The 15,156-nt window shown below is 45.1% G+C and overlaps 1 protein-coding gene across 1 annotated transcript in view; it reads left to right on the forward strand.

The window, feature by feature from the left end:
- LOC101824396 (sorting nexin-29) overlaps positions 1-15,156 on the forward strand; it is a 287,724-nt gene that overhangs the window by 106,820 nt on the left and 165,748 nt on the right. Inside the window, exon 4 of the mRNA XM_040730665.1 lies at positions 9,361-9,467. Within this exon, the coding sequence (XP_040586599.1) occupies positions 9,361-9,467 (107 nt within the window). The remainder of the gene's footprint in view (positions 1-9,360; positions 9,468-15,156) is intronic.

Genomic DNA, 15,156 nt, shown 5'->3' on the forward strand with positions numbered 1-15,156 from the left:
ATTAATTGTTGATCTCACTGTCTGTGCTACTGGTGTTATTTTCAGGAAGCTGTCTCCTGTACCAATTCGTTCAAGGGTACCACCCACTTTCTCTTCTAAGAGGTTCAGTGTGGCTGGATTTATGTTGAGGTCTTTGATCCATTTGGACTTAAGTTTTGTGCATGGTGATAAACATGGATCGATCCGCAATCTTCTACATGCCAGTCTCCAGTTATGCCAGCACCATTTGTTGAAGATGCTTTCTTTATTCCATTGTATATTTTTAGCTTCTTTGTCAAAGATCAGATGTTCGTACGTGTGTTGGATAATACCCGGGTTTTCAGTTCGATTCCATTGGTCTACCTGTCCATTTTTGTGCCAATACCAAGCTGTTTTCAGGACTATAGCTCTATAATAGAGCTTGAGGTCAGGGATGGTGATGCCTCCGGACGTTGCCTTGTTGAACGGGGTTGTTTTGGCTATCCTGGGTCTTTTGTTTTTCCATACAAAATTGATTATTGTTCTTTCAAGGTCTGTGAAGAATTGTGCTGGGATTTTAATGGGGATTGCATTGAATCTGTAGATTGCTTTTGGCAGGATTGCCATTTTTACTACATTGATCCTACCTATCCAAGAGCATGGGAGATCTTTCCATTTTCTGAGGGCTTCTTTGATTTCTTTCTTTAAAGATTCAAAGTTCTTACGATACAGGTCTTTCACTTGTTTGGTTAGCATTACCCCAAGGTATTTTATGTTGTTTGTGGCAATTGTAAAGGCCGGGGTGGGCTTTCTCTCTTAAAGTAGCTTTTTTTTTTTCATTTAACATTTGAAATGGCGTTTTCAGGAGATCTCTGACAAGCTTGAGGACCATTATCTATTAAGTATATTTGAGCTAAACCACTTTTGCTTATTTTTAATTACTTGTGTTAAACTTAGTCTTGAAAACATATACAGGAAGCTAAATAAAAGCATTTTCCTATAATTAGTTACATTAGTGTTTAGCATGACTACGGGTATAGTCCTGAAGACATTAAATAATTTGATTCTTTATGAGGTGACTGACCATTAACTTTCATGTCTTAATCATCTTTAACAGTATACAATAATTTAATAGCTCTTATAAGATTAGGATTTTATAGCTTTAACTCTTACATTTGTGCCTTAAAAATAACAATTTATGATTTGAAGCTCGTATTATTACCAAAAAAACCCTTTTTATTTTTTATTTTTCCAGGTTTCTCTGTAGTGTTTTGGAGGCTGTCCTGGAACTCTCTCTGTAGACCAGGCTGGCCTCAAACTCACCGAGATTTGCTTTCCTCTGCCTCCAGAGTGCTGGGATTAAAGGTGTGTGCCACCAACGCCTGACTGTATCAAAACAAAACTTTTAACTCATAGACTTAGTCCACAGAGAGCCTGGGAACTCTAAAGGATACCGTTATAGAATATAACAGTTTCTTATATGATGCAGTTTATCAAAATAGCTAAAGCTTAACAAAATTAGCAAAGATAAGGAGGCTAGGCATACATTCTTAAACCTGAATAGACTTTAGGTAAGGAGAGACATTGTTTAAGCCAGTGCTTCTTAACCTTCCTAATGCTGTGACCCTTAACAGAATCATTGTCATTGCTATTTTACAGCTGCAATTTCACCACTGTTATTAATCACAATGCAAACATCTGACATACAGATGGTTGTAGTTGGATTTTCTTTGGACTGCCAGCTCTCAAAATGACATGGAAAATTATTATTAATTATGAAAGATCAGCCTTAGCTTGAACTTGTTCTCATCTAGCGCTTATAACTTAAATAATAATCTATGTTCTGCCATGTAATGTTATCTTTCTTCCATTCTGTACCTCCTGTTTCTTCTCCATCTCTCGCTTGTGAATCCCCCAGTCTTTACCAGGGTGTACCCAGAATCAGAAAAAGAACTACTGTCCCTGGCCAGACTTCCAGTTAACCAGAAATAACCAGAGGGCTTTGTGACATCTTATTTTGCCCTGGACATAGGGCATCCCTATGCCCTCAGATCAAGACCCCATGTAATCATAAACCCAGTCACAGAAAAAGTTTTAAAAAGCCTCTTTGACTTACTAGAAGGAGGCCTTGGTGGGGGGAGGCTTGCTATTTTCCTATCAAACATAGTTGTTCACTCTGATCCTTGGATTCCAAGGTGCACACCTCCTGGATGTACTGGTCCCAGAGCAAAGGGCTTCCCTGACTTCAGCATTTGGGTGGATGGCCCAGTCTTGCTGGGTCTCCAAATGTTAAACCTGAAAATGCCAAAGAGAAAGACCAGTTCTGCAAATTTTCAATTAAAGCAAGCTTTATTTAATAGTGTCCAGGAAGATGGACACTGGTCAGGTCCTTACCCTGGATTCTCAGAGCATGGCTGCCACTGACATTGGCCATGTACCTATAAAGGCAAACCCACAAGATTATGAACTTCTTGTCTTCATCAATCATGGGCAAGCATACATCCTGACATATGCCTGCCTCTGTATCTCCCACCTAGGTGTGATCAAGCACATTCTGTGCATTTGGGGCAGCCAGACTTGTTTATTGAAGTGAAAGCTCATGACTTGTGTTATCTCAAAAGAACCAGAGCCCCCAGCATTCCAGGAAGTTATCTGTCCTTGGGCAAGAGGGACTTACAGGTTAATTTCAGCCCAGAGACTTCCTTGACACAGTCAATGCAATTCAAAATAAGGAGGGAATAATTAGTGATGACATTATAGGTTTAAGAGTGGGGGTGTACCTGTGATTCTAGCAATTGGAAGGCAGATGTTAGAGGATTGAGGGAAGTTTGATGCCAGCCAAGCTGCATAGTAAGACAAAAACAAAACAATAACAAAAAAAGGAGGGGGGGGGAAGGAAGAGAAGAATTTCTGACCATTTGTTTAAGGCCTTGTTTTTCTGTATTTAGAGCCACCTCCTGTTAGCACAGAGATGGGTGCTTCCTCCTGGGGTATGTAGAAGTAAGTTTGGGGTCAAAGAGAAAGAGACTACCATTCCAATAGAAGTATCTGAAGGGCAAACTTCACTTTTAATCAAGAGAAAACACAGAGACAAGAAGTGCTCTCAGCCACCCCTTCCATATCAGAGCCAGTAGATCACACCCAGGAACAAGGCGGCTTACCAAGTTCAACTCTAACCAGTCACCAATGTTCTTAGTGTTGTTTAGCACAGACATCCAGAATTCAATCCTCACAGGTCCTCTCCACATCTGTGTTTATTTTAGGTGATGTGTGAATAACAGAAAAGTAGTGTAACTTGGGCTCTCAGATGACTTGACAGTACAGTCTTCCTTTGTGCTACTTTGAATACTCAAATATTATCTCACTCCAAAGGCTAATGAAGGCATCTTGACATGACAGTAAACAGATCAAATCAGATGTTGTATCATTATTTTTCAGCTGGCCTCATGGGAGGTAAGAGGTATCTAACTTAATCAGTGGCTTCCCTCACTTTGTAAACATGAGTCCTGGTGCTTTAGAGATGCATCAGGCAGAGTGTGTACTTTAATTTTCTGTTTTGTGACGGTTGCTATGTGGGGTTTTCTTACCATCAGTAGAATTTTGATATCTGTTGTACTCTGTTGTTGATTAGTTTAAGGTGCCACATTAGTGGCTGTGGGCTGATTAGAAAAGTGTGGCATCTCACTCAGTTTTGATGTTATTTTGCACTAAGAAGTGAAGTGTCTGACGTGCTTACTTATCTGCAGGAGCTAAACCAGGCCAGCAGGAGAAGGTCACCTGGTTAGAATCTATGAGATATCCTCATGGTTGTTCAGAGTCTGGCCCAGCCTTGAAGGTCTAAAAGTCTGTATTCTGGATCAGTGAGATAGCTTTGTGGGAGAAAGTGCCTTCCCCAAGCCTGGTGATCTGAATTCAATACTCAGGACCCACATGGTGGAAAGAGAGAACTGACTCCCAAATTGTTCTCTGACACCACTCATGCTCACACCTGTGTAGGCATGTGCTTACAGTGCTCCACTCTTTGCACACCTGTGCACACACATGTTAAATACAACTATTTTTTTTGTTTTTTGAGAACTTCATACAGCATATTGTGATCATATTATCTCCCTTTCCCTACCTGAGTCTTCTCAGATCCTCCCCTAACGGCTCCCTTGGGGGAGGGGGTGAGAAGGCGTGATGTCAAACAGTACAGACACCCAAAGTCAGGTGAAAAGGAACCATCAGATTAGTTTATTTAGCTATGGGGGGAGCCTTGGATACCCTCCCAACACCCAGGCATTCCAATCTGTTGACATCGTGTGGTCACCCCTCATTGAATAGGCACAGTCAGTACCTCTGACAGTGCCTGTTGCTAGGCCCTTCTGCAGCATCTCCTGGTTGCTCCTCATTGGGTAGGCATGATCAGGCCCTGTGACAGGCAGATTCCAGGTTGGCTCATCTCTTGGCCTTGTAGGCTTTAACTTCCTACACTCCTTCATCTCCCTACCCACCCAACTTATGTTCTTTCTTTAAAAAAAAAAAAAACACTAGAAGCAAAAAATTCAAACACACAAGCAAAACGGTAAACTAGCATGGAGTCCAATTTGAATAAAGCTATTTCCATGTCTTCTTTGCCCAGAGTGGAATATTACTGATTCTTCTTAAATATGCTCTGGAGCCCGGAGGAAGACCAGAGGATCAATAGGGAGACATGTAGGTTACAAGACACATCTTCCTAATGGACAGGGGCGCCTTGTTAAAGAGAGAGACACCCATGGCCAGACAAAGATCTGAAGGTCATTTGGGGTGCCAGACCCTTGGGGAGGGTATTAGCTGCATATGTTGGATAGTTATCAGCTCTGAGCTCTGCCTGACAGCTGCTTACAGCTCCAGGCGTGTGCTCATCCCCTCCGCACTGCTGCTGGCATTGCTCTTGCTAAGGAGTGCAATCCACCTCTAGGTGGAGATATGTCACTTCTCTCTTAAGAGTTAATCTGGTTGTGTGTACCAATGACCTGGTCAGGGGACCACCATTAGGAAGATAGGTTTGCCTTAAACCATGCCAGAGAGGTAGTGGGACAGTTATTTAGTGAGATAATGTGCTTTTCCTCCCCAGAATTCCTGTCCCCAGCCTAGTCTCTTCCAGTGCTCAGCCGTGCTTCTTTGTAGGGTGGTCTGCTTTTTTGAACTACTCGGAAAAGTGTAACTTTTCCTCTTCTTTCTGTTCTGTGGTGAGCATGCTCCCTTCCACCTTGGCTTCCTTGCTTTTTCTCTAAAGCCCTCCTCCTGCCACGTGTCTGCCTGCAGCCCTGTGTCTGGGCTGCTGCAGGCTTAACTCCAGTGGTTTGTCCTGTTTTTCTCCTCCTCCGTTCTTCTCTGGATACCCTGCCCACCCTCTGCTTTTTCTCTAATCTCTAATAAGATTGTCTTCCCATTTCTATTTCATTCTGTAAATTCTTTTATCAAAGAGACTAAGATACCAAGAGGGGTCCCTGATTTTTCTAGTACTAATATCTTACCCAACTCTTTGTTACTGTTTTCATGTCTCTTTTGTGTGGGACTCTCTGTACTCCTCCCACCACATGGGTTCCAGGAAGAACTGAGGTTAGTAGGCTTGGCTGTGAAGTGCCTTTCCTTGCAGAGCCATTTCACTTGTCCTCTTTGTTGTTTTGAGACAGTTGTGGAGATAGTCAGGCTAGCCTGAACTGACTCTATGGCCAAGGATGAGCTTGAACTCCTGATCCACTTGCTTCCACCTCTTGTGCTGCTATTACAGGGGTACACCACCACGCCCATCATCACAGTTTCTAGAACATGCTCATCTCCCTTGTAGAACAAACTGCATACTCATTAGCAGTCATGCTCCATGTGTCCTTCCCCAGATCCTGCTTGATTACATCTGTGGAAAGTTCATGTCAGTGGGCTCATACATTGTGGCCTTTGTCTTCTTTCAAGGTGTTTTTAATGGTGCAACATGAAATAGTCTCCACTTTCTCTTGGCTGAGTAATACCCCACCATCTAGAGAACTGCTCTGCTTATCTGTTCATTATCTGTTTGTTTTATTCTTTCTAGATTTTCCTTCCATAAGTGGGAACAATTCTTTATGGGTTGTGTGTTTCACATGGTTTGCTTCAGATAAAAGCAGTTTTCCCTGAAGGTGTTGAAGGCATACTTCATTGTTTGCTAGTCTGCCATGTTGCTTTCAAGAAGCCTTTGCAGTTTCTAGTTTGCAATCATGAAAATCCTCCATTCCACTCCAGAGGCCTGCCACCTCTTTCTTGCTCTCCCTGGTCCCAAGGTGTTCTCATTTCCTTCATTGTGGTGGGTGCCCTTTGCTCTTCAGATTTGATAGTCATGCATGATAAAGTGCTGAATTAGGTCTTTGAGTCCCTGTTTTGGGTTAGCTTATCCTTTCCCCTTAGCAGTTGTGTGCCTCCATTTTCATCTTGGGGCCTTTGCCTCTGGTTTTGGAAATGTTTCCTTGTGGGCAGAGTTCTGCTTCTGCTGTCATGGCTTCCTTTGAACAGAATTGCTTTGCCTTTTGTGTGCTTTTCATTCTTTAGGACATCACTCTCTTCTTGCTCCATGTGGGCCTTCTCTTTGCCCCTGGGGATGTTGGGTATTTGGATGGGAAGTTTTCCTGGAGCTAGGCTGTTTTCCCTACACACAAGTCATACATTTCCTTTGTCGTAGGTGCTTGCCACAAGGCAAGTTGATATCGAGCTGTCTCCTTAGTTCTGGCAGGATACTAGAAAGCTGGTAGAGGCACTGTGAATATTTAGTTTTTGCTTCTTGGCAGGGCTACCTGGCTGTGCCATTCCTGGTGACAGCTCCACCAGTCTCCTCAGGCTCTCCTCCTGTGCTCCTTGGATTCCCAGGAGGACAGGTTGCTGTTACCTTGCTTAGGAGATGTATGATGGGTCCCTGCTGTTCAGGGAGCAAGTAGGATTGAGGAGAGGAGAGGAGAGGAGAGGAGAGGAGAGGAGAGGAGAGGAGAGGAGAAGGACAGGGAGAGGGAGAGGGGAGGAGAGGGAGGGGAGGGGAGGAGAGGGAGGGGAGGAGAGGGGGGGAGGGGAGGAGAGGAGAGGAGAGGAGAGGAGAGAAGAGGGGGGGAGGGGAGGGGAGGAGAGGAGACTAGGAGTCTCACACAGTGCTGTTTTCAGTGACTCTCTTAACTTTGGACTCAGCCCAGATCTACTGTTAGCTTCTCTGCAGAGCATTCATCTGACTGCAGCTTCTCAAAGCACTTCATGCCCTTGGTGGCTTTCGTCTGTTTGCCTCTCAGACGATTGTGTTTTGCTGGCAGTGTGCAATCTTCTGTGAGGCATTCTGTTCAAGTCAGGTACTTGTATCCAGGGCTGAAATTTTCTTTACCTATTTGATTATCAGCTTCTATATTTTTTGTTTTTTTCATTTCATCTTCAACTTTCTATTTTATTTAGAACAAAAGCAATGCATATTTTGATGAGATTTTAAAGGAAATGAATTTAACATGCTCATTGAATCATCTTTTACTGGAGTCTTTAAGTTTTCTTCAGGTACCTTAAGTGTTAGGTGTTACTGGTTATTCCCTGCAGTGGCTAAAATCAACTTAAAGTTTCAGAATGCAGGGTGTTTCATTGTCACCAAAGGCTTTGTTTCTCCTATAGGCTGCCCAGTTAGGGTTGATGGCCACTTGGTTACTGGGCTCCTTGAAACTCAACCATGGGTCATGTGAAGTTTGGAGGGTGCCAATGTAAATGGAATTTTTAATTGGTCTATATAATAAAACGCTGGAGTCAGATATAGAGGGAAATGCTGAGAGATCAGAGAAAAGGAGCAAGCCACAGCACATCTTACCTCCTTAGCATCTCAGCAGAGAAGAGAGCAATTTCCTGTTTCTTCCTGCTTATATCCTGCTTCTGCCCAGTCACCTCACTTCCTGTCTGTCTGTACAGACCTCTATGGTTAGCAAATGGCAAGCTCCATTCTCTGACCTCTAGACAGGCTTTATTTGTACAAGATATCACAGTGCTTGTGCTTGTACTGCAGTTCTGGAGGCCACTTCCTGTTACCTGGGGCTGCTTCAGGCCTTTATTTTGCCCTAGTATAATCCCATAATGGTTAATGGGCATTCAGGACCAGCACCTTTCAGCATCTACTTGGAATGGAGCCTTGTCCACATTTGTAAAGTGTGTCACTGGGCTTTTCTTTGTCCAGTGCTATACTCCTATCTTGGTCTTGTTGTCTTAGTGTCCTTGGAGCTTCTTGGTTCATTCTCAGTCTTTAATTATTTGATCTTCAGCACAAAATGGATACTTATGGGTGACCGTGCCTGTACATCATGACGTGGGGGCAATTTCCTGTAGCTTGGCCTTGCAGTGATTTGATGCCCTGATTTCAGAGACTTTCCTAAGGCTGTTGACTGTCCTTCTAAGGTAGAGGTTCTTAACCTGTGGGTCACGACCTTTTTCACAGAGGTTGCATATCAGATATCCTACATATTAGACATTTCTATTGCAATTCATAACAGTAGCAAAATACAGTTATGAAGTAGCAACAAAAATAATTTTATCATTGTGGGTCTCCACAATATGAGGATCTGTGTCAAAGGGTCACAGCATTAGGAAGGTTGAGACCCTTCATAGATTGTTCTTGGTTCTATTTCTGTATTAGCTGCTTTTCAATTGCTGTGCTAAAACACCCTGAAGCATCTTAGAAAGCACTTAGCTTGGTTTATGGTGTCAGAGAGATAAGAGTCCATGATGGCAGAGCAGAATTAATGACCACAGGATCAGTTGAGAGATCACACCTTAACCCTTCTATCAGAAGCCTGTGTACCATCCTTAACCCTTATATTAGAGGATTGTAAGTGGAGGTTCCTCTCCCACCCTCCAGTTCCTGAACTCAGAGGTCTAATTATAATTGTTTGGTCAATGGCTCAGGCATATTACTGACTGGCTCTCACAATTAAATTAACCCATTTTTACTAATCTGTGTATCACCATGTGGCTATGGCTTACTGGCATCTTACCCCTTCGGTGGCTACATGGCATCTCCCTGACTCCATCTTCTTTCTCTCTATGTCTCTGTTTGGATTTCCCACTGGTTTCTATTCTGCCTGGCCATTAGCCAAAACAGCTTTATTCGTCAACCAATAAAAACGACACATATTTGCAACGCACAGGAGGACTTCCCACATCAGAAGACTGTGCACCATCCCTTGCTTTGTTGTGCTGTGTTATGGTGTTGGAGTGATGAAGTAATTACTAATTGTGATTTGTTTTCCTTATAAAGATCTTTCTCACGGGAGAAATTAATTGTGTACTCACATCCACATGTGCATAAATATTAAATAAGTTAAACACATGCATTAAAATGAGCATAGAGTAATTGATGCTTGGTAAAACACTTACCTGAGTGTTTTTCTTTTCTTAAAGTTGTACCCAATCTTTGGAATGTTGATGGAGAAGTTACAGTCCCTGAACAGAAGCCTGGGGAAGTTGCTGAGGAGCTAGCAAGCTCCTATGAGAGGAAGCTCATTGAGGTAAGGCCTGCCCAGATGGGTCCCACAACCCCAGTTTCTGATGCTGTGGTTATCTCTAATGCTGGCTGCTCTGGCATGATCGAGGTGAGGTCCCGCCTGCTACAGTCAGCTAGCACATGATCTAGAAAGATGAAACACAAAAAGATAAACTCAGATCACTGGATAGAGGAGGAAAAGTTGGCTCTTTGAAAAGCATTACATAGCTAGAAACATTTGGCACCTGTGGCAGGAAGGTAACATCAGAAGTGTGAGTATGTAACACTAAAAGCAAAAGAACACAGGCTGGAGTGAAGGTTTATGAGCCTGAAGACCTGGGGCTGCATCCTGGAGCTCATGTTAAAAATAGTGTGGTGGTCCACCATTATAAGCCAGTACGTAGAGGCAGGGACAAGAGGACCCGGCTAGCCTGAGTGATAAGCTCCAGGCCAATGAGAGAACATTTATTAAGGTGTTATCCAAGGTTGTCCCCAGGCTTCCACATACATGAACATGAAAGTAGTACAGAAAGACTCTAACCTCAGATGTGCAAGATTCAGAGAGGAACACACCAGTGTACAACCTCGTGCTGATAAATGTAGGCTGTTGTCAGATGCCACTCATCATAGTGGAAGAGGAGTGAACTGCCAGAAGGGACTTGCAACAGGTGAAGAAAGATGTAACATAGTAAAGAAGAGTGACTCTAAGGAGGTGGCCGACTTTGATGATGGCCAGGGACTGTCTAAGGACCCCACAAAGAGCCTTTACTAGCTGTCGTCTTGAAGAGTTTGCTCTTACCTGTGTCATGGTTCAAGTGTATGCTACCCTGAGAGAAGCCTGACAATGGTAACATACAGAGGAAAGCATGCCTGTGTGCCCTTTAGGCACATATACAGATACATTCTAGATATACATTACCCAGTTGAATCCAATCACATCTTAATAGAATGGTGGTCACAGAAGCATATATCTCTAATCCTGATGACTCAGAAGGTCAGGACAGGAGGGTTATAAGTCCAAAGTCAATATGGGCAACTTAGTGAAACCCTGTTTTACGGTTATAAGAGTTGGGGTATAGATCTGTGATAAAATGTGCACATAGTATACGCCAGGCTCTAGGGTCAATCCTTGACTATAAAGAAAAGTTAGTATCTAATGATGGTTTAATATTAGAATATCCATCTTGCAAGTCACCTGGGCAATAATAACATTGAGTCATTGCTTATTTGTATGTGTGTGTATATAACACTTATCAAAAGTTGCTTTTTAATGTTTATTTGTGTGTCTCCATAACATTTATCAAAAGCCATTTAATTTTTATGTTTGTGTGTGTGACTGTACATGCATGTGCTTGTGTCTCTGTGTGTATAACATCAGTAAAGAATAACTGATTTTTTGTTTATTTGCACATGTGTGTGCATGTGGGGAGTGGTTAGGTACACATACCACACCATGGAGGGGAAGAGAGCAGCACGGCTCCGCCATTGATCCACCCCTCTAGCTCCAGGCCACCATTTTCCTTGTGCTTTTTAAAGCTGGTTCCTAAGTAAGAGAAGAGCAGTGATGGCACAAACAGCTTGAGTTCTAATTCAGGTGAGTTTAGTCGGAAGACAAGCTGCAGTTTGACAAGACAGACTGGTAAGGAAGGATCAGAAACCAGGGCCAGGAGAGCTCTGTTCAAATGCTTTTCTCTGTGGGGTTCATGAGATGATGTCGGGTGGTATCAGTGCCTGAATACTGGGCCCCTAGAGTAGTGGTGGAATGAGAACATTTCCCACCTGCAGGGTTGTGATAACCAGATGGGTGTTGAATTAGTCAGAGTTCTCTAGAATAACATACCTGATAGAATGAATGAATGAATCTATTGTCAATCTGTCCGTCTGTCCATCTGAGTGGGGCTTACAAGGCCAGTTTACCAATAGAAAATCCAACAATCCAGTAGTTGCTCAGTCTACGAGGCTGGGTGTCTCAGCTGGTCTTCCATATACACTGGAATCCTGAAGAAGCATGATCTAATGCCAGTTAAGGAATGGACTTGCCAGGGAGAGCGAGGGCAAACAGGCAAAGAAAGAGAGCGGCACTTCCTTCTTCCATGACTTTGCACAGGCTGCCACCAGAGGTTTGGCCTACATTTAAGACAGGTCCTCCAATCTCAAAAGATCTGGATTAAAGGTGGGTCTTTCCACTTTAAGTCATTTAATTAAGAAAACCCCTTTGATGTACCTGGTCCCTTGGGTTTTGGTTAATTATAGATGTAGTCAAGTTGAAAACCAAGAACAGCCACTTCAGATGCCTTCCAGTGGATACCAAGTCTCTGAAGGCAGAAGCTGTGCTCTGCCTATGTCAAGGACTTTTTATTGGCAAATGATAAGCAAGCTTTGAGGAAACATATTTTTAAATTCTGCTAGGACAGGGATGTGTCAGTTTAGTCAGTTTAGGGGAAAAAGAGTTATCAATGTGAATGAGGGTGGAGTAGGGTTGTCAGTGTGAAGGTGAGTGGAGTGGGACTGTAGTGTGAAGGTGGGTGGGGCTGTAGGGTGGGGTGGGACTGTAGTGTGAAGGTGGGTGGGGCTGTAGGGTGGGGTGGGGCTGTAGGGTGAAGGTGGGTGGGGCTGTAGGGTGGGGTGGGGCTGTAGGGTGGAGTGGGACTGTAGTGTGAAGGTGGGTGGGGCTGTAGGGTGAAGGTGGGTGGGGCTGTAGTGTGAAGGTGGGTGGGGCTGTAGGGTGGGGTGGGGCTGTAGTGTAAAGGTGGGTGGGGCTGTAGGGTGAAGGTGGGTGGGGCTGTAGGGTGAAGGTGGGTGGGGCTGTAGGGTGAAGGTGGGTGGGGCTGTAGGGTGAAGGTGGGTGGGGCTGTAGTGTGAAGGTGGGTGGGGCTGTAGGGTGAAGGTGGGTGGGGCTGTAGGGTGAAGGTGGGTGGGGCTGTAGGGTGGGGTGGGGCTGTAGGGTGGAGTGGGGCTGTAGGGTGAAGGTGGGTGGGGCTGTAGGGTGAAGGTGGGTGGGGCTGTAGGGTGAAGGTGGGTGGGGCTGTAGGGTGAAGGTGGGTGGGGCTGTAGTGTGAAGGTGGGTGGGGCTGTAGTGTGAAGGTGGGTGGGGCTGTAGTGTGAAGGTGGGTGGGGCTGTAGTGTGAAGGTGGGTGGGGCTGTAGGGTGAAGGTGGGTGGGGCTGTAGGGTGAAGGTGGGTGGGGCTGTAGGGTGAAGGTGGGTGGGGCTGTAGGGTGAAGGTGGGTGGGGCTGTAGGGTGAAGGTGGGTGGGGCTGTAGGGTGAAGGTGGGTGGGGCTGTAGGGTGAAGGTGGGTGGGGCTGTAGGGTGAAGGTGGGTGGGGCTGTAGGGTGAAGGTGGGTGGGGCTGTAGGGTGAAGGTGGGTGGGGCTGTAGGGTGAAGGTGGGTGGGGCTGTAGGGTGAAGGTGGGTGGGGCTGTAGGGTGAAGGTGGGTGGGGCTGTAGGGTGAAGGTGGGTGGGGCTGTAGGGTGAAGGTGGGTGGGGCTGTAGGGTGAAGGTGGGCTGTAGGAGGGCCTTGTGTTGGGGCTGTTTAGGATATGTCTCTGGCACCCACTAGTTGCTTTTCTGTTCTGTGATAAAGTACTTGAAGGAAGCCCTTAAGAGAAGAGAGTTTATTTTAGCTTAGGTTCGTCATGGTGGGGAAACGTGGTGGAGCAGTTGAGACTCCTCACATCTCTACCCACTGCAGAGCTCTTCTAACTGGCCTGGCAGGACAGCCACCTGTGTCCCTCATTTTTCTATCAGACTATTGAAACAATGGACTCTACAAAACTGGAATTCCCCAAAAATCGAATGCTGGGGACAAAAGAAGTTTGGTGCCATCCATAGGAGGAACTTGCCTCCCAGCAAGAGCTGAGAACTTACCAGCCCACTTGCTGGAGAGTTCAGATAGTGTTGGGCAGGCCACTCCTTGACTAGGGACTGCTTAGATATGCATAACTCTTACACTGTTCTCAAACCTTAACCTCACTTTAGGACCCTGAAGAAGGACTCGAGGAGAGGTCACTGGACCTTCTTACCACCCATTCCAGCATTGCTACATTAAATCAATCCCCCTTTTCTGGTTTTCACTATTAATTTATTTTAATTGCTATATCAATGATGGGTGGTTGAACTTGGCTCCTTATGGAAATAGGCTGTGACCTCAACTCTGATAGCATTTTAACCAGAACCAGGATAGGGCCATAATCTGCCTTCTCTAGTGAGGTTCCAACTTTGTGTTTTATAGCCTCCCACAACATCACCACACAAGCTGTATAATATTTAAATGATGACACCTGTGGCAGCTGTGCAATGTATCGGGCTTGGCAATTAGAACGCCAAGACAGCATCATTAGTTCATCATGAGTTCTGTGGTTGGGGGTTTACTGTTACTCACTTTGTGTAGAAGCAACAAGGATAAAGGCCCTGTACAGGGAAGAAGGCAGGTTGGAGGAACAGAGTGGACAAGGAGAGAGGTGGTGCTGTGTCTGGAGAGACAGGTGTGTTAGAGGACTATTCACTGTACGTGTACCAAGGCTCAGTCACCACCCACTGTGACCATGTCATAGGCTTCCATTTCTCCACACCAACCTTAGCTGTGTGCAGAGCTCAGGTCATGGAAGAAGTTGCTGTCAGACCCTGTAGCCTTGTGTTCATGGCATCCATGAGAAAGGCAGCAATGGTGGTACAGGGATAAAGATTTTTCTTGCCAGCCTAAGCTCCCCCATAACCCATTTTGTAGTTTCCTTACCTGGGACAATAGAGCTTTTGGTTTTGGTTAGTGGGGTAGAAGTAAACATGTCAAGTGACCCACCTTTCTTTCCCCCCCCCATATGTGTGTGCATTCCAGTGTGTGCATGTTTGTTCATGTGCGTGTAGAGGCAAAAGAACAACCCCGGATGCTCCCTAGCAACCCTCTACTTTGTTGTTTTGAGGCAAGGTCTCTCACTGGCCTATGGCTCACAGATTCGGTGAAGCTGGCTGACCAGTGAGCCCCAGCGATTCTCCTTTCTCTGTCTCCTGGCACTGAGCTTGCACCACCACATCTCTTTTTAGGTGAGTTCTGGGTTCCAACTGAAGCCCTCATGCTTGTGTGACAGTTTGCAGACTGAGCCGTTTTCCCAGGCCTCAAGTGGCATTTTCTATCCAGATGGCTTTTCCTTCTCTAATTAGAAACCGGGAAAGACTTCTGTCTTTTCTTGTAGCTGTGATAACATTAGCATTTTATTATACCAGCCTCTGCTAACCTGGTGTTCGCATGAATGGAGCCCTTCAGAGACTCTTTGTGATGTCCCTCTGTTACTCCACAGTGGGCTGCGTTTACCCAGAGAATGACAAACAGGCATAAAGTAGAATAGGGAGCCATTGCAGTGGGAGGAGGGGAACATGGGCAGCTGTGCAACTTTCCTTGTAGCAGGGCCAAGAGGAAGAAACTTTGTTCCAACACTATGACTGCTCTGGGGTTCGAAAATAATGTGATTCGTCCCAGTGTGAAAGGAACTCCAGAGAGTGTTCTCTTGCTGTCTGTGTCTGTCCTTAGAAACACAGTTTGTCCAAGTTTAATTTGCATATGCACACTACACATTTGTTCTTGGTGGCCTAGAATCCAGCATCTGGGCAGCTTTGAGTCCCAGTTAGCACCATGAAGCCATCTGTTAATAGTGGCTGAGCAGTAAGTGCTGAAGACTGAGTGTTCCAGGGCTGGGGTGTGGCTTCGTGGGAGGGCCCTCA

This window comes from Mesocricetus auratus, unplaced genomic scaffold (genome assembly GCF_017639785.1).
Source record: "Mesocricetus auratus isolate SY011 unplaced genomic scaffold, BCM_Maur_2.0 Super-Scaffold_100024, whole genome shotgun sequence".
Taxonomy (NCBI): Eukaryota; Metazoa; Chordata; class Mammalia; order Rodentia; family Cricetidae; genus Mesocricetus; species Mesocricetus auratus.